Source organism: Pecten maximus, chromosome 6, assembly GCF_902652985.1.
Source record: "Pecten maximus chromosome 6, xPecMax1.1, whole genome shotgun sequence".
NCBI lineage: Eukaryota > Metazoa > Mollusca > Bivalvia > Pectinida > Pectinidae > Pecten > Pecten maximus.
The window spans coordinates 41,634,002-41,655,277 of record NC_047020.1 but is presented as its reverse complement, the minus strand read 5'-3'; the positions used below and the strand labels follow the sequence as shown (position 1 = coordinate 41,655,277).

General features: G+C 34.9%; 1 protein-coding gene across 1 annotated transcript; it reads right to left on the bottom strand.

Annotated features, from left to right (window-relative positions):
• Positions 1-412: 412 nt before the first annotated feature.
• On the bottom strand, positions 413-16,505 carry LOC117329809. The gene is made up of 2 exons (XM_033887961.1): positions 16,416-16,505; positions 413-3,986 (listed from the first exon to the last, which is right to left on the bottom strand). The coding sequence occupies exon 2, from the start codon at positions 3,914-3,916 to the stop codon at positions 2,603-2,605; it is 1,314 nt and encodes a 437-aa protein (XP_033743852.1). The 5' UTR covers positions 3,917-3,986; positions 16,416-16,505; the 3' UTR covers positions 413-2,602.
• Positions 16,506-21,276: the final 4,771 nt, after the last annotated feature.

The following is a 21,276-nucleotide window of genomic DNA, read 5'->3' as shown; positions in this document are numbered from 1 at the left end:
ATTGCTCCATAAAAGCATGGTTACCATAAAAGTGAAATCCAATCCCTATATGAACTGAGATCATGTCACATTTACAGAAGAAAGGATCGAAGTGACTTTGTTTGAAAACGTGCACCATCATCTTTTATACTGGTAACGGAAATAACACTTCCTTTTCTCTTATTTCTTCTGTAGTATATTCTATAAATAAATCCTTTCTGACCAATATTACCAAAAATACCTTCAAAATGCACATCCTGTTTCCACATTCCACATCATCTCAACCACTGCTTCGTTTTCTTAAGCGCCTCATCATGTTTACCCTCAGTCTGATTCGCTGTCATTTTACATCTTCCTTCTAATGTTATTATACGTACTTCAATACTATCCTTATATTTTTCCCTCGTAAATGAGTTTGCTTTACCTTCTTTGAAAATTTAACACCTGTGAAGAAGACCTATTTATCAACAATTTAACACGACACAATGCCGTAATAATAGATAATACTAAGACATTGTTGAGATATTCGCAAATAAAACACATTTTGAACTAAATTCTAATTAAACTCTATTACAATACTAATGTATATTAAATGTGTTAACCTTTTAACAGTGTTATAATTCCATATGTCTGTTATGTTACGTACTTTTCAAAGCGCTGTCATACCGTGGAAAATGTCAGCTAGATTTAACATCCAAAAACATTTAAGATAAGATCCCATATCAGGAAAGGAGATGCCTATCCAGATACTTATAAATAGATAAATATGTATATAATCACGTCAATTCCATAAACAAGCTATGAAACCATTTTTTTGTCCGTCGTCTTACTATAATACATGTCTATTTAGTAGCAGAAAAAAACGTTATACGTGGGTGGGTGTGAAAATATAAAAATTAAGTTGACGTGTTCCTAAGATATCTGTAACTTCCATCCGTAAATACATTTAAGACATTTTCATAGCATGTTGTCATTTAAGAACCGTCTATTATACTATCCCTTCCCATTGTAACATAAGTCTTGGTGGCAGGTATGTTACATGCATTTGTTAAGAAAAAATAAATAGTTTTTTTTTTTAATCTCTACACTAATTTTTTTATAGCCATGCATTCGCTTGAAAACGACACCAATCCTGAATTTGTCAATCATGTTACTACAATATTTCTTTCTTGTTACTTTTTCCCTTGAAAACATGACGGATTTTTTTTTTTTTTTTTTTTCCAAAATTAAGTTCTTCAGATTGTGATCTGTGATTGTGATAAGTTCATTAAAAGCAATTATTATTACCTCTAAAAAGGACACACACAGAACTAAAACCGGACATGCAAACTCCAATAACACGGTAACATCATGGATACCTAACCAATATACAGGTCCATTTTGAACCTTTGATAGTCGCTGACTATACAAAACCGTGTCGCTTTCAAACTATTTTCAATGCAAATGCAGTAAAGTTTTATCAGATTCAATATTGTTTACAAAAATATTGTTAATTTATTGTCAATTGAACGAATTGTACTGCGCGAACATAACAGACATTTTTAAATGGGGGCAGACATGAATTATCATCTAATTAATATTTCAGAACTATCTATGTAAAATAACATGAGAAAAACAAAAACTATCTAATAAAGGTAATGTATTAAAAGTACAATTTATGTTTTCTGATTATATTAATATTGAATTAAAGATTGACATTTACATTTATATTTGTTATTGTACAGTTGATGAAATACTGTTTTTATCAATAAATAAAATTTAATAAAATGATGCAAATTTAAAATCAACGCATTATTAATTTTTATAGTCAGCTTAAAGTGAGCGGATAGCAATTTCTAATCACTTATCTATGGCTCTTATTTCATCATGCTGAAAAACTTGTTGAAAGCATTTGATTCGTAATTACATTTAACACTAGGTCATCCACACATATATACACACTACGCAATGTTTAGATAAGTAACCGGATATAATCTCCAGCAAAGTCGCTACTAATCCTCATTGTAAATATTCTTCAGGAAGTTGGAATCCGTATATTCTGTATGTGTATGTAAACTTCATATGTGGTCCGCCGATGGTGAGCTGTCTTTTTCTCATTTTGGTCTAAAAACATCCTAAAACATGCTAAATAATGTCTGTAGATTTCTCTTGAGTATATGCTTCATTCATTTTTGAAATTATCCTAATTTGTTAAGTCCTCGAAATTTACGTAGCGCGTGCATCGCACATGGCATTAATGATAACATGGATTGCTCTTCGACACGTGGATTTCACAATACTGTTTCTTGGTCAACCTTTGTTGAATTTACAAGTGCGGTATGTAATCTCGATTTCCTCGTGCTTCAAGTGCACATTATATTGATCATTAATAAAGCCTTTAACTTTATCGACGATTTCCGACTGATTCTCACACATCCGAGTCCAGCAGGCCAACTGTCCGTATATAGAGTTCTTTCGTTCACGTTGCTCGCATCCGTTCAGTGAGTGAAATACGCAAGACATTTATGTTGATATTATAGCAATCAACTTTCTAAAAGCAAGTTTCTATGACCAAGGACTTATTTGAATGTTAATTGCATAATCTGTACATCTCACATCAATGCCTCGTTCACAAAACTGCCGATCAATCTACGTATATAGCCGCCATGATATGAACGATGCCGTTTTGGTCTCCAATCCAAATATGGTTTTTGGGATCTATCGCTATGGCACCATTGCAGGAATCCTTGTGCCCGGTGTAGATACATTTCGCGTCTTTTCCTTGCAGATCTATGGAACAGATTTTGTTCCATTTAGACCCTTGTAATGTTATGAGAAAGCGTTTTCTCTCGTTGATATTACAAAAGGAAATATCAAAAGGCAGAAATGGAGACAATTTCGAACCATCGTGAAGTTGCCCGTTCCATTCCCACAGTGATTTTCCATCATTGTCAATCGCTTTCACGATTCGTCCAGCCTCGTTCCAGTCGACTACAGCTATGACGGAGGGAGAACCATTTTTGCAGCTAACCTTTCCCGGTTCAGAAAAGTCAGTCTTTGCTTGGAACTGAAGTTGCCTTGCACTCCTTTCTTCGCACGACATTTTCGCCAGTCGATTCGGTTTGCTATCTCTAGTCGAACAGAGGCACACCATAACATCATCACCCTTAGAACAGAGGCCCCTTGTGAAGTAACCTCTATCAAATTCGTGCAGCGATATAGGGTCTTTGTCTTTGACCATTTTCTTTAATTCAAGGCCATTCCAAACAGTGTACAATACATCACCGGTTGTGGTGATGCAGAAGTCCTCAGTCACCTCACCCAATTCCCGTGTCTCGAGAATCTGGCCGTTGTAATCAACTAAATGTATTGCCGTGTCTTTGTAATGCAGTATCCATGCCTTCGATGGGTCAACGATGCATATCGACTTGATAAATATTTTGTTCAGAACCCTGAAGGAACAAAGTTCTACAAGTTCCTGATCCGAAGCAACATAGTCCAGTCGTCCAATGATTTTAGGTATGAATGTTTCAAGGTAATGTGATTGGATGAACTCAAGGTGGCTAGATGATGTATTTTTAGATTTTTTCATGGCTTTTATAATTTTAAGATATTGTTCTTGTATTGAATCGCTTCCTTGCTTTATTTTTACTATTGATTGTGCAATTTCGATCTCTATCTCGCGAGCAGCAACAACCTTTGCGAAAATTCCTTCACCGGCTTTTTTAACTTCATCAACAACGAGATCCGTCCTTGCCTGCACATCATGTTGCATTTTCTTGAGTTTGTTGATGGTATGGTTATTGAAATGTGAATTACGATACGCTTGTTCAATTGACTCGACTTGAATTTTGTCGTGTTCATCATGACCGTAACAGTCCTCACATATAAACTTTTCGCAAGTCTCACATAAAATAGTTGTTACATTACCAGGATGGCTTCTGCAGTTCGTCGTCATGTCTGCCCCGATGTTTTAAACAAACATGTCCTTTCAAGACGGTTGGTACTGCATGGTCCGAGGTGGAGACCTACGAACGTACAATGAGAATATGATAAGGTTAAGTATAAATATTATATAGTACATATGTCATATGCGTCTTTCTCTGAACTCTACCAAAAAAAGTATATTATCAGTGGATTGCATAGTAAAGTAAACACGAAAGCCAGCATATTAGCATTACTGAAAATAGCTAAAATAGAACCACATAACGCTATAACAAGCATAATTGAATGTCTCTGTCGCCGTCATTTCTGAAACACAAAGGCAAAAACAAAAACAAACAAAAAAACTAAAAATAATAGTTGTAGTTACTTTGCTTACCTAATACGTTTTGACGTGTTAAAGCTCCACGCTAACGAAACGAGTCCTAGACTAATTTTAATACTAAGCATGATGTTTAACACTCTTTTAATGTATCACATTTGGAAACGTTTCAAAAGTACACAACCCTCTACAATTAATTATTTTGATGCATTGAGATTGAACAAGTTTAAACAACTGGAAGATTTATCAAATTACCAAAGTATTTACTGCGGACTGCATGACGTTTAGCTATGTATTCACCCTTTGTTAATTATCTAACTGTCTTCATACATTTGTATAGTATTCTTGGGTCGATTTAAATGCCAGAGTCTCTTGATATTTTTTTTCCCCAAAATGATCAAAATCTCATTCCTTGGTTGAATGTCCTTGCCTTAGTAGAATAGCTTGTCGCGTGCAGATAACTCAACAAATAGTACATGAAAAATATATAAAACCTTTTCATTACTTATGTTCAGTAGAGTAATGTTTTTGCCTTTTGATTTTATATACTTTTTTTTTTTTTTTTTTTTTTTGTTGTTTTTTTTTTTCACAAATTATTTCCCGCATGGATAAATTCATTTCACAACGCTAAACTGAGTCATTTTTTAATTGGCAGTATAGTTTGTAACGTTTAAATTTGTATCTCCTGGATAGAGACCTGACGATAGTAAGCAGTTGATATATACTAATTTGTCGTTGGTCGTATAATGTTAAGATGTATTGCCGTCGTATACTCTTCGTCTTCGTCATATTTATTTACATGCATGTTTCATATATATACATGTGCAGGTATTTACAATATATGTATAGAGAGTGTTAACCGGTTACATGCTGATGTGGGATATAAAGTGTATCCCCACCCAGCCTACTGGCTGGGAATGACCCGAGGACAAGTCGCCTATGGTCTCTCATGCGTTCTCTCTCTCTCCCCTGTCTTTTTCCAGAGCCGATCTATAAATATACGAGGGAATAACATAATCCAAATCACTTAAAACTAAGGTAATTATATAACTCGTGTCTAAGTAGACAGATTTCTGATGTAAATAACATCGTACACGCAGGGCATTATGTCCCTGTCAACAGGTAAGTAGCCACGTATATACATATGCTGCACTTTAGACACAAACATGTATAGGCTAAAGTACCTATGAATATAAATTTTCATAGATTTAATCATTTTGATAGATTTTAAAATAAATCATTATACATCAGATACACAAGCCCGATTTAACGCATTATGTCAGGAACGCACCAGAAAACGTTTCCGATTGGGTCGGAGCACAGGGGTTCATTGTACGTCCTTATCGTAAGACTTTTCATTCGCATGAGTTGTCTGTTAGCTATTCCCTGTGAAACGCTGATACGGTCTTATAGGACTCACACAACTAAATCAGCCAACCAGCAAGTGTTTCACGTGTTTGTAGTTCCTATGTAAAAGTGAGTTCTGGTTAATTACTGAGCTACAGGAGGTAATGTTGACAGATTTTGGCATAGTTCCAATATGCAGGTATTTTATTCTTGACAAATGTATACTTGATATATTTGCATGCCTGTGTGCGGATTTACACAGGGGCAAAAAGTCCGGGGTCAGGTCTGTTTAGGTCACCGGTTTTAGTTGTAAACTTCCGGCTCTCATCTTCTAGAGGTGGTGACACTGAAATATGTCATTAAACCTGTCAAAAAAGATATGTTGTAGCCTCGGCAAGGTATGTATCTGTGAATGTAGGCAGTTGTCACAGGTGTTGAACTTCAAACATTAAAGTTATTAGCTAAAATGTTAAGTAAAACATATAGTAAATGATTTAGTTGTGTGAGTCCTTATACGACGGGCGACGTTTTATTAGGGTGTTTGGTTGGCACAGTGGTAACACACTTTCCTTTTACCTAGGACTCTGGGTTTGATTACTATTTGGTTACCTACATAACCAAGTGGGTTTTATCAAGTTTCCTTCAACACTAAGACCCCTCGTGTGATTCAACCCGAGTTAGAGAGAGGGATTCATATAAGTTGCTATAATTGATTGGGAAGTTTTTGTTTTAAACAATTAAAGTTTACATTAATTAGTGTACAGATTAACATAAAAGCGACGATAATCTTTTTGTGGACATTTGGGTATAAACGTAATTGTATCGCGTCTCAAAATTTGTAAAATTATATAGTCATACGTATGTAATGATGTCACGATTTGGTTGTCATTTGCATTCTCATATACTGCAAATCGTAACAGTTAAATGATACCATGGATTTGCCCTCTAAATGCAAATATGATTAGTTTCCTCATCATCTACGAATTCAATCCGGAAATGAATGCATTGGGTAAATTGGATGTCTACAACACCAACCAAATCTTTGATCTTGAAATAAAATAGGCGCCGGTTAGGCATTTAATGTATCCGATCAGCCTCAAAAGAAAATGTACAAAACTAGTCACAAAAAAAGACAAAATAAAAAAAAAACAAACAAACAAACAAACAAACAAAAAATGCAATCCAGTATATAGCATTTTCATGACTGGAATGAATTAACAAATATAATGTGTCCCTGACGGTTATTTTCCCAACCAGCATAATGAAAAAATGTGCACGAACGGAACTAAGGCTAAATTACGTCTCCTGTAATTCATATGATTTTGATCCACTTCGGACAAAAGCATCATTGGGTAAATTAGCCATAAAAGTCGCTTTATGAGGAAGGCATCATAAATGTCCATGTTACCAACACCAGGTTTTTGTACCTGTCCATTATACTGTCACCTTGTAAGTTTCCTGGCAAATACCATTTTAATGACTTCTGTATTTCCCGGCGAGGAGACGGAACCCAAAGACGTGTTTACGTATTAAGAAACGTTATGGAAGACAATCTGGAAGAAATCCCAAAATTGAGTCCTCTTTTTATGAATGAATCATTTACGACTGCAATCAGGACGCGTTAGAAATAAAAGCTGAAGAAGACACAATCAGAAACTATGACTGAAAGATAAGACAAGCATACCTGTTTCTTTGAATGTGCATGTAGTTAGGCATATCATGCACCACTCTCTAAACTGTAATTGATATAAATTATATTGACGGTTCGAAAACACAGATTAGAACATACATAGGCTTCAAACGACGATAGAAGCAATGAATTTATCGTGCAGTGCACAAACTTATTTTCGTTTTTGTTTATCGTCATTTAATTGTAGTCAAATATTATATATATTCACACGTATCTACAATTTTATAATTCACTGCCACCAAATTGCATACTTATGTTAATTTATTTATTTTCACATTACTTTTACGCTTTATAAGATATTTAAAACATGACGATAAGCTGTTTACGTAACGATGATATAGCAATTTAGATCCTTTTTATAAAACATCCATTACGTGCAGATAATTGGTTCATTTATTAGATATGTTTACAAGTCCATGTTCGTCTTTGCCTGGTTTGCATACAACCTACTTTCCAACCACATAGACAATACGGATCTCATTACAAAGCATTTTACAATGTTGAAGTTTATTAAAGTACATATTTTGAATACCACTTGATTTGCCAATCACCAGCTGTGATCGTCTCGATAACTCCCTTAGCAATGGTAAAATCTGTGCCAAACAAAACAAATATTATTATCTTTTCCTAACTAATTAAAAAACTTAATATATTTTTTCTGTTATTTTAAAACCTGTTTCTTACTAATGCGTCCTGTAAAACTACACTGGCCTGAATTGAGTTTGTTTCCCAGTAAAGCCCATATGCATGTAAAGGGAATGACGTGCAAAACGTCACCGAGTCAAGCGGGCTGGTCCCGGTGACATTCGGTTTAGACAGGTTATACGGTATATGTTAGCAAACCCTCTGAACGAACATTTTCTTTTATAGTACACGTATAACTGACTGGTTGCAAATTGCAAGTTATGGCAATGTAAAAGTAAACCTTATTAATTTGCAACAACTGCAAAACACGTTAAACCAAATCATATTGACTACTCTTGTTGTCCGGATGGAGGCGCACAAGGGATTTTACTTAAGGAGGCAACCAGACTACCTTCCGTAATGGCCAAAAGCCAAGTCTTAACGACAGCTCAATTTTAATTTCAACTAGTAGAACAGCCTGAACGTTCAACAGAATAATCGTACCTTTGTGTTTGTGTTTAACTGCATAATGACTAGTTTGGATTTCTTTGTTTCGTTTTTTGTTGTTTTTGTTTTTGTTTTTATCGAATTTACACCACATTTTGCGCATGAACAAATTAACTTTTGATCCGCCATTTCAATAGAACCGGGTCAGTTTTGGAATTTGAAGTATAGCTTGGAACGTTCAAATTGTCCTCTACTGCTTCGAAGCTTCACGATGATTAGCAGTTGCTACATCAGCCCGATTTTAAATGTCAAGACGCGTCAGAAAATGTTGCTAAGGCGGTATATACGTATGTAAGAAGATAAATTCTTATGTGTTAGTGTATAGACTTAAATGCGTCAAGTCTCAAAATATCCGATCATTCAAGCATGGAATGGCGGCTGAGCTCGAATAAAGTATGCATGGAATAATGTTACGATTTGGGTGTCAGTTGTGTTCTCATAGACTGCAAATACATCTATCTAGTTAGTTGATATAATGGTTTTGTTCTCATGTTAATGATAGCAGTGCTCCCATCATTTGTGGATACACATAGGAAATTAGTATATTGTAATTGATGATGAAGATTGATGATGATGATGATAATGAAGATGATTGAATGATGATGATGATGATGATGATGATGATGATGATGATGGTGATAATGATGGTGATGATGATGATGCTTGAAGATTATGATGGTGATGATGATGGTGATGATGATGATGCTTGAAGATGATGATGAGGAGGAGGAGGAGGAGGAGGAGGAGGAGGAGGAGTGATGACAATTGTCAAAAGATGATGGCAGTAGTGTGCAGGATGATATATTAAAACTATTGATTGTTAATGATGATATATATGTTTGGAAAATAAAAAAAATATAAAAACAAATATTGTGCTAATGGGATGTCAACAACACCAACCAATCTTTTGATTTCAAAACAAAAACTAGGAGCCTTGTGGTCATTTTGTTTAACCGATCATTCTCAAAAGAAAACGCACACAACTAGTAACCAAGACAAGACACGTTTAATTCACGATGTAGGGATAAAAGATAACCCTGGCGGTCTTTATCCAATCAGCTCTATAATAATATAATTATGCACAAAGGGAACTTAGGCTGACTTTTCCATATGTTATCAGCACAAGGTTTTTATCTTGTAGTCTTGTACTGTCACGTTATTAGTTCCCTTGCAAATACCATTTTAATGATTTTTGCACGTCCCGGCGAGAAGACAAAACCTAAAGACTTCCTTTCATATGAGGAAGTGTTGAAGAAGACATTACAAGGAACACGGTTATTTTAAAAAGCAGAAAAAAAGAAAATAATTAAGTTGAATTTTACGAATCATGCAATCGGAATGACCCTTACCTTCAAATTTGAAGGAGACGCCAACAAAAGATAGCGAAGACTACATGTCTTATTTTTTTGCTTGAACCTCATATGTATAAGAGTTGTATGGCGGATAGGAATGATTCGTCCGTTGTCAGTACAATCAGTGTAATATATTAATATATACTTTGTGTTCTTTCGTGCTACCAGTTATGACAATAAACTCCGGTCCACAGTCATGGAATACTAACGATGATGGCAATGATGACATAGCACTGTTCCTGAACTACATTTACACGCACAGTGTACAAAAAATCTTCCGCTTACATTGATCAGCATTCACTAATTGTAGTCTCAAGATATCTATAATTACTATATTTTATCTACTCCACTAGCCCGTAATTGCATACTTATATCTATTTTAAGAGTTTCTGTTCATATAAATATAATATTCAGCGATGTTTAGAAATCCACCTGAAAATGGATTGTATTAATACCGGAATAAGAATAGTGCAACGATATCATTTCATAAAACATTTGTTGCGTGTAGATAATTGATTCACTATTTAGTATGTTTACAAGTTGGTATCGATTCAAAAGGAGCATTTGGCGGAAGAATCATCAAAACGATAGTATGTTTTTTTTTTTTTTTTTTTGTATTTGCTGACTAGTTAAAGCCAGTGTATTATGTAGTTTTTATCCCATACTTTAAATACTGAAATTAGTCTGAACAATGCTACCAGAATATATGTATATGAAAATAATGAATGATTACATTAATGGAAGTTAAAATTATAATGTGTCCTTGTGGGTTGTCCGCTCCCAAGAAAAAGAATAGTCAACCCCAAATTTAAAGTATAGTGTGACCAGGTGGGTTGTCCGCTCTTCGGAAAATGAAAGGTCAACCTCAAATTTGAATATAATGTGACCAGGTGCGTTTTCCCTTTTTTGAAAGTTAAGCTTCAACCTTACATTCAAAATATAATATGCCCAGGTGGGTTGTCCCTCCCTGGAAAGTGAAAGGTCAACCTTAGATTTAAAAATCATGTGGCTAGGTGAGTTGTCCTTTTCTTTGAAATGAGAGACTCAACCTTACATTTGAAATATAATGTGACCAGTTGGGTTCATCCTCCCTGGAAAGTAAAAGGTCAACCTTAGATTTAAAAGTAATGTGACTAGGTAGGTATTCCCTTCCTTGGGATTGAAAGATCAACCTTAGATTTCACTAAAATATCACACAACAGGTACATTGACATGAATTCGTTCCCGGTTAATTATGTTGCTACGGGTTTTGCGTGGCAGGACGTAATTCTAACCTGTTTGTAAGCTTCATTTTTAAATTTCTCATAAAATAACATATGAAAGTGAACCTGACATCTTATAATCTAAATTTAATTTTATACATGAATGTATAAATGTGTTAGTTTTGTTTTGAGTATAATTCTTTTAACAATAACATACGTCATCAGTTCTCATTACATAAAAACAGAAAAGAAAAAAAACCAATAAAGCAAAAGATTACATATCTCCAGCCTAAAGAATAAATAATGAAAAAATAAAGGTTTCTGGAGCTTTTAAAGCGCCGTCACAATGAAATGCCAAATACGAACAGGGCAGAGTGATAACTCATCTGGTAACAATAACTGATAACAGGCGATTTACATTTTGCCATCCTTGCTATCACAGAAGTTAAACTAGTCTTCACAATAGGGTGCGGATGGTTAAAATGCTTGTGATATCTCAAATGTGTTTACTTATGCTCTTAAAACAAAATATTTAGATTATAAAATGACAATATTTGCAACATGTTTCTGCCTGTATTTCTGGCGGGAAAGCCAAAAGCACTCGTCTGTGAGTGCATTGAATTTGCATAAAGTTATATCATGATACTTAGTTAAATGTCGGTCATATTTGTATTTAAAAACAAACGTAGTCTTAGTTTTATACCAATTACCATATTTCCTGAATATATGATACAACTGTTCTTATATGAGGCTGGTCTCAAAGACTAAATTGTTATTTATCAAACAAAAGGTGTTAATAATCAAAACAGATTTACTTACAACAATACAAATGTTTAAAATGACATTTTAACGATTTACCTGTGAGATATACGCACATCTTAAAGCTGTAGTATTGTGCAATGCATTTGTCTTTGTTTTGTAAGCAATCTATATTCGGTCATATAGACACAACAAAACTGTTAAAAAAGCATTTCACAATGTTCACGTTATCTATCAAACGTATTACCTCCTTCAGTAGGCGATATTAATCCATACACTTTAAGAAATAAGGATATTTGGATCACGAATCGTTTCGAAAATGTCTTCAGTAACAAGGGGATATATATTAGCCCCAGAATAAGGCTTTAGTTTGACCCCTGCATGTATATCATCAGACACATCTAGCGGTGACACCCATACATATTTAGATATTTTCTTAAGTGTTTTATATTGAGTGCACATCGAACGGATCAAAATAAAGCGTTATAGTGGTATTTAATCACACTGTACCTTTCTTCATACGATTTAAAAAGATAAAATTGTATTTGAATGATGATGTGATGATGATGATGATGTGATTTGATGCATGGTGATATGATGATGATGATGATGATGGTGATGATGATAATGATGGTGATGATGATGATGCTTGAAGATGATGATGAGGAGGAGGAGGAGGAGGAGGAGGAGGAGGAGGAGTGATGACAATTGTTAAAAGATGATGGCAGTAGTGTGCAGGATGATATATTAAAACTATTGACTGTTAATGATGATATATATGTTTGGAAAATAAAAAAAATATAAAAACAAATATTGTGCTAATGGGATGTCAACAACACCAACCAATCTTTTGATTTCAAAACAGAAACTAGGAGCCTTGTGGTCATTTTGTTTAACCGATCATTCTCAAAAGAAAACGCACACAACTAGTAACCAAGACAAGAAACGTTTAATTCACGATGTAGGGATAAAAGATAACCCTGGCGGTCTTTATCCAATCAGCTCTATAATAATATAATTATGCACAAAGGGAACTTAGGCTGACTTTTCCATATGTTATCAGCACAAGGTTTTCATCTTGTAGTCTTGTACTGTCACGTTATTAGTTCCCTTGCAAATACCATTTTAATGATTTTTGTACGTCCCGGCGAGAAGACAAAACCTAAAGACTTCCTTTCATATGAGGAAGTGTTGAAGAAGACATTACAAGGAACACGGTTATTTTAAAAAGCAGAAAAAAAGAAAATAATTAAGTTGAATTTTACGAATCATGCAATCGGAATGACCCTTACCTTCAAATTTGAAGGAGACGCCAACAAAAGATAGCGAAGACTACATGTCTTATTTTTTTGCTTGAACCTCATATGTATAAGAGTTGTATGGCGGATAGGAATGATTCGTCCGTTGTCAGTACAATCAGTGTAATATATTAATATATACTTTGTGTTCTTTCGTGCTACCAGTTATGACAATAAACTCCGGTCCACAGTCATGGAATACTAACGATGATGGCAATGATGACATAGCACTGTTCCTGAACTACATTTACACGCACAGTGTACAAAAAATCTTCCGCTTACATTGATCAGCATTCACTAATTGTAGTCTCAAGATATCTATAATTACTATATTTTATCTACTCCACTAGCCCGTAATTGCATACTTATATCTATTTTAAGAGTTTCTGTTCATATAAATATAATATTCAGCGATGTTTAGAAATCCACCTGAAAATGGATTGTATTAATACCGGAATAAGAATAGTGCAACGATATCATTTCATAAAACATTTGTTGCGTGTAGATAATTGATTCACTATTTAGTATGTTTACAAGTTGGTATCGATTCAAAAGGAGCATTTGGCGGAAGAATCATCAAAACGATAGTATGTTTTTTTTTTTTTTTTTTTGTATTTGCTGACTAGTTAAAGCCAGTGTATTATGTAGTTTTTATCCCATACTTTAAATACTGAAATTAGTCTGAACAATGCTACCAGAATATATGTATATGAAAATAATGAATGATTACATTAATGGAAGTTAAAATTATAATGTGTCCTTGTGGGTTGTCCGCTCCCAAGAAAAAGAATAGTCAACCCCAAATTTAAAGTATAGTGTGACCAGGTGGGTTGTCCGCTCTTCGGAAAATGAAAGGTCAACCTCAAATTTGAATATAATGTGACCAGGTGCGTTTTCCCTTTTTTGAAAGTTAAGCTTCAACCTTACATTCAAAATATAATATGCCCAGGTGGGTTGTCCCTCCCTGGAAAGTGAAAGGTCAACCTTAGATTTAAAAATCATGTGGCTAGGTGAGTTGTCCTTTTCTTTGAAATGAGAGACTCAACCTTACATTTGAAATATAATGTGACCAGTTGGGTTCATCCTCCCTGGAAAGTAAAAGGTCAACCTTAGATTTAAAAGTAATGTGACTAGGTAGGTATTCCCTTCCTTGGGATTGAAAGATCAACCTTAGATTTCACTAAAATATCACACAACAGGTACATTGACATGAATTCGTTCCCGGTTAATTATGTTGCTACGGGTTTTGCGTGGCAGGACGTAATTCTAACCTGTTTGTAAGCTTCATTTTTAAATTTCTCATAAAATAACATATGAAAGTGAACCTGACATCTTATAATCTAAATTTAATTTTATACATGAATGTATAAATGTGTTAGTTTTGTTTTGAGTATAATTCTTTTAACAATAACATACGTCATCAGTTCTCATTACATAAAAACAGAAAAGAAAAAAAACCAATAAAGCAAAAGATTACATATCTCCAGCCTAAAGAATAAATAATGAAAAAATAAAGGTTTCTGGAGCTTTTAAAGCGCCATCACAATGAAATGCCAAGTACGAACAGGGCAGAGTGATAACCCATCTGGTAACAATAACTGATAACAGGCGATTTACATTTTGCCATCCTTGCTATCACAGAAGTTAAACTAGTCTTCACAATAGGGTGCGGATGGTTAAAATGCTTGTGATATCTCAAATGTGTTTACTTATGCTCTTAAAACAAAATATTTAGATTATAAAATGACAATATTTGCAACATGTTTCTGCCTGTATTTCTGGCGGGAAAGCCAAAAGCACTCGTCTGTGAGTGCATTGAATTTGCATAAAGTTATATCATGATACCTAGTTAAATGTCGGTCATATTTGTATTTAAAAACAAAAGTAGTCTTAGTTTTATACCAATTACCATATTTCCCGAATATATGATACAACTGTTCTTGTATAAGGCTGGTCTCAAAGACTAAATTGTTATTTATCAAACAAAAGGTGTTAATAATCAAAACACATTTACTTACAACAATAAAAAGTGTTTAAAATGACATTTTAACGATTTACCTGTGCGATATACGCACATCTTAAAGCTGTAGTATTGTGCAATGCATTTGTCTTTGTTTTGTAAGCAATCTATTTTCGGTCACATAGACACAACAAAACTGTTAAAAAAGCATTTCACAATGTTCACGTTATCTTTCAAACGTATTACCTTCTTCAGTAGGCGATATTAATCCATACACTTTAAGAAATAAGGATATTTGGATCACGAATCGTTTCGAAAATGTCTTCAGTAACAAGGGGATATATATTAGCCCCAGAATAAGGCTTTAGTTTGACCCCTGCATGTATATCATCAGACACATCTAGCGGTGACACCCATACATATTTAGATATTTTCTTAAGTGTTTTATATTGAGTGCACATCGAACGGATCAAAATAAAGCGTTATAGTGGTATTTAATCACACTGTACCTTTCTTCATACGATTTAAAAAGATAAAATTGTATTTGATTGTTCATGTGCATATCTAAATTATATTTGTTTTATGGTTTTGTCCGAATTATAAGCTTTTGGATTATTATCAGATATAAAAAAGACTGTGTCCAGGTGTGGCCTTTTAACGTAGCGGTACTATGAAAGCGTCAAACAGGAGCCCAATCATCAATGGACATCGTCCTTATTGATCGAAAGTAAAAACAACGCACTACCCAAACAAAAATAAAATAAACCCAAAAATAAAAGCTAGTGTTCAAAACTTGAACGAATGGATTATAATATTAGTAATAGTTTTGCGATGACACGGTCACAAAAAACAATGGTTATCTACAAAAACCAATGGATATGACGCAATATAATATATAGATTGAAATGAGCTGAAAGAGTAATTCCCTGCGTCTACCCAGCGGGCTATATGATTGTTGACATATAATGGTGTCGTTTGGGGATATCCGGTGAACCGAGCAATCTTTGTTATCTTTTACAAATATTTACATCTTCCGACTTTGTATGCCATTCTTTCCTCGTGTACATACAATTATCGGGTACATATAAATACAAAAGTAATATATGTTTTCTCTATCTCCTAGTTTATATTTAAATGATAGGAACTCCATTTTTAAAATAATATACTTCTTACTTAAATCAACTTTGGACAAATATAATGCGAGCCAAAAAATAGATGCATAGCCATTTTGGTTGATGTCGTGCCGGCATATTACCTGCGGGCAATCTGCTTGTGCGGGTTATCTCGAAATATTCTTTACGAAGTGCTATAGACATTTAACTTCCGCTAGGTTTTTCATCGGAGCGGGTAAACATAGGAAATTACAATATGGTTATAGAAAATTGTTCGAAACTTTCAGTAGAATCATCCTTCTTGGAATCATGCCATGTTGGTAATAAATAAGAGATATTTACCTGTTCAATGCGAGTGCTTCTGAGCAGGTGTTTCTTGCCGGGTAGCTGTTTACACTTTGATCTAGCACGACGGTTCCCCGTACTTTAACCCTACCTAACAAGCAATAAAGAACTGTTGTTAAATATTGTTTACTCTGTATTCGCCTGGAGTTAAATATCCCCTAAAACAGGCATGAGCTTGTGTGAAAAGCAAATACAATGAAACCGTATATTCTAATCAGCGATAGTGATAGCTATGCGACATTTTCCCGGTAATCACATAGAGAGGGCGGAGCAGAACCAAGTACACGAACAATGCGAGGGCTTAGCCCCGCCCCTCAAGTTGATGATTGACAGTATTTGGTATGGTGTGTTTTTTCGCAATTAGTGTCATGTGATTTACTGTGTGTAACAATAACCGTTCCTATTAATCAGTCTGATTCGAGCTACCAACAAGGTAGCATGTTTGATCATCCACTAATCAGAACTTGCCATATGTTGTCATTAACATGGCAAGACGACTCAAATAATAATAAAAAAAATATCCGGAACTTCATATTCTCATTTTGTGTATTATAAAATATCACAGCAAAAACAATAGTTTACCTTCCTGATATTATATTCGAAACACAATCAGTGATTGATAAAGAGCATGTCAAAGGGGCTATACTTTGAGTCTTCTTCGCAGGTATCATATTTCTACTACTCGAAGGTTTGAGCAAATAGAGTTATAGTTCGTGTTACGGAACTCTCCGATGTAAATAAACAAACATGACTGATCAGCCGAAAGCAGTCGGCATTTTCCTCAAGCTCAACAGGATTATATTGAGCTGCAGTGGGATTTTACAGCAACATAAGGCCTCGCGTTGTCCTGCTGAAACGCAATGTTAGGTTGATGGATAAGAGGAAGAACGTTTGGTCTCAAAACCTGATACCGATATCTTACTGGAGTAAAATTAGCATGGATAACGACGAGAGGTGTTTTCATGCCATGATATATCCCTGCCCTTACCGTGACATACCTCCCCCGAATCGTCGATTTCCGTTACGCAAGCGTCAGAATATCGCTCGTCCATAGACACGTTGTCGTCCGTCTGACCTGTAAAAAGTAAAGCGAAACTCATCAATGAACAACACTCGTCTCCAATGGGCTAAACGAAACCGATTAGATGCATGTGCAAGCAGCCACTGCATTCGACGTTGGCGTCGCCTCTGAGTAAGTGACGAACTAACACAGGGACAGCATGGTCTTAAATGTAACTCCCGCAACTAATTCATAAACGTTCCGTCGTCGTCTGCAATTGATTACGGAGATGCGAGAGAAGTATGCCTCTATTTTGACCTCGCGACGTAATGTGTGGGCGTCCGCTCCTAAGCTGCCAAACTAAACAGGATATTGTTGTACACAATGTCGCGCTGGGCTACATGACCTTGCGAATGACCCTGTACTGTTCCAAAGATTTAAAAGCATCTATGGTGCAGGAGTATCCCGAATGCACGCTTTTTTGAAAAATCTGCTGAAATCATACATCGCCGAGAAGGGTCACGGTTGACTGAATTTTAACAAAAGAACATTTTCACTGAGGTAGCTCAGTGTGAAATTTGATTGAATTTAGACCACGGGTCTAAAAGTTATGTTAGAAAATCGAACTTGCGTTTCTTTTTTTTTCCCGCTAGTATATATATATATGTGTGTGTGTGGAACCATATAGCTTATAAGTTGTAATAAACCCATGTGCTTCATATTTGTATTTCATTAATTCGATCCTGTCTTGTTGATTCTTTATTCTGGTATAATAAACAATTTATTGCTCTGGTTTTATTAAGGTGTGACGGTTTTATTTGCCACGACAAATCATATTTTAACATGACCTACCTTCAGTAAACAAATCGTCCCTGCGACCAAGACAATAAAAGCACAATATATACAATATATATATGTGTGTGTGTGTGTTCTCGTCCTCTTATACACTAGATGAGTTTTATTATTCTTTGATTTTGATATAAAGTATTAAAAGTTAATATCATATTAAATATGCATGGACAAGTGAGTAAGTTACCGACAACAATTTGATTACATCATTATTTTTTATTTTTAGTTTATCATCGAAAGTGACCTGTTGCGTTCGCGCATGGACTATACATGTATAGCACATGTCTTCAAAATTGAACATCCTTATCGTTTTGCCTTGTTTTGTGTGGATGGTTTCTAAATTGTCAAGCATTCAATCATTGAATGATTTGACTTTAAACTGTCTGGTCCCGGGACTCTTTGAAACTGAATTGGTCATACAAACCCTTTGATACTGAATATAGGTCAAGGTCATTCCTTTGAGTAAACGTGTTAGTCCTCCATCCACATGTGCTCCTGAGCCAATATAATTGCCCTGGATATGATGGACGAGACAAATCGTTTAAAGGACAAGAGGGACGGACGAACGGAAGGACGAAATACCATGGAATCAGGTTGAAAAAGATAAAAATTAAATAAGGAACCTCATAATTTTTGTATAAAATATACGGTGATTGGGAGAGAAAATCTATGTAAAAAGAGATACCAGAGAGACCATGCTATCCCATTTCGCAATTTGTTCCTTTTTGTGTCGTGTTCTTAAATCAAGGTTCATTTAACTGTATTCAAGCAGTTTTGTTTTCAAAAATTGCTGAGAATTTTATGTATTTTTTACGAGAAAACCAACGTCAAGATTTAAAAAGGGATAAAGACTTATACTGAGTATGTCTTTCAAAGTTTCGTCGTCTAATAAGTAGAATTAACGGTAACGAACTTCAAAATCTAAATCAAAGTAAAATTTTAGCTAGAGGCCATCTTAAAAAAGCAAACTATCGTTTAATTTAATTTTGAGTTAAATGCGAAAAACTTCAAATGTCAAAGTCCTGCCTACCAACCATCAATAAAGTTCAAACTGCGTAAAGCACATATAATGACAATGTAGTTATACATCTGTTTTAAACACAATTGTAAACACCATCGCTTTGAACCGCCCCTAACGGCCCCGATACTCTACTATTTATGTGTTGTTTATTTACGACTTGAGGTCTACTTCATTGAAACATAAGATCATTATGATACTAATTTCTCTTCATGAAATATATACTAAGCAACATTCTTTGCTAAGGTATCTCAATAATTTATCCGAGCGCTGCTGCCGTAGCTTGAATAGAAAACGTGTATAGCTTAGGCACGAATCTTCCCCTCGCAATACTTCCATAGCCGGCATGATGCAAATACTGCCTGTTTAATCTCCAAAGGTGACCATGTATACATGGTGTCATTATGTAAGCACGGGGTTACTGGTCCAAAAAGGTGGTTTATAAGATTAATTCGCATAATCTTTGTCAATGTTCTCCAGTGTCATGATGGAAACATTCCTTGCATATTTGCTTTCACAAAGTTTACATCAGATCGATATCGCATTAGATGGATGTGCATAACAAGGTGTCGAATAACTTCTCAGATTTCCCTGAAAACACGATACATCATTTTGAAGACAGAGAGTATTGCATGCTGTGACATGATCTACATGGTAACATTGTTTGTCGATGTGTATATGGTTACTGCTGAACTCGTATAAATATTAAAAATCACTTGATCTCTATGTATAAGTTATAAACACTCTTAAGAACTTTGATTTTGTACGCTGTGTATACAATTATTTGCACACACATGTCACGTAAGTAAAAGCCACCAATGCATGTAATAGATCAAAATTCAAATTTAAGTTGTAAACATTTCAAAAGTTTTACCGAAACAACCAAGCCACTTTAAGTTGTATTTAATAGTCCTTGACTTCGCTGCTACCATAAATCCTCATATGAAAAGCATCAATAGTTTCCACTATAAATTTATCGTTGTGCTTCCATACACATGAAAGATAGATATTTGCAACAAGGGACTTTTAATAACAGTTATTTTTAATGTTGGGAGATGGAAGATTTGGAGTTGTATTCTCGATCATTGTCATGACGTTCATCCATTACGAAATGCTATTTTTGCCTATGTCCCCTTAATTTTACCTCTTTGTCTTTGTTGTTCGAGATCTAATTTTGCATCTTGTTTTAAATCCTGTTTTCCTCTTAATGTATCCCTTAGTGCTGTCTATATTTTGATCTTCAGTTGAATGATCGCACCTGTGATAATGGATATGGATTTGTGTTTCCCGGACTAGACATACCACAGTCTAAACGTTGGTACGTGTTGTCCTTTGTTTCAAGCTGATCCGTTGTCAGTGTAATATTACCGGTCGCGGAGTCAAGCTACTAAGTCTAAATATGACATTTCGGTATGATGGCACTACAAAAGCCTCTAGGCCGTGATATACAATGTCATCGTATCCCCACTTGACTCTCAGTTCTTAAAGAGATGTACATGAATACAGCTAACTCGTCAGTTGTGGGGCCACAAGGCCGTAATAGCGGACGTAAAACCCATTAAATAAATAAATAAATACAACTAATACATGTAGGTGTAAGTATAATTGGCAAGATGACCATACCCTATATAAGTAGGTACATATTTTGAATATATTATAAAACAGAAAAGTAGATGTCGCCTCACATAAATGTTTCTTCTCTAATTGCGGCAACTTTTACATTGATTTATTAATATGATTTTCGAGAGCCGATAGCCTGGTACTGTATATATCGTGATAGAAAGAGTGAAAACATTTCTAACTTAATGATCAAAATGACGGTGCATATGTCTATATCCCGGAATAAAGAAATATAAGATATGATATGGTTTTTTTTTTCAATTACTTGTACTTTGTATAAAACTATTGCTGTCACCGTTAACTAAAGAAGGTGCTGTCAGCGCACACAGTACATTGAAGATAAACAAGTGGTAACGATCAGGATACATATT

Excerpts from the sequence above, each read along its gene's own strand:
- LOC117329809 (XM_033887961.1), bottom strand. The coding sequence starts at position 3,916 with ATGACGACGAACTGCAGAAGCCATCCTGGTAATGTAACAACTATTTTA.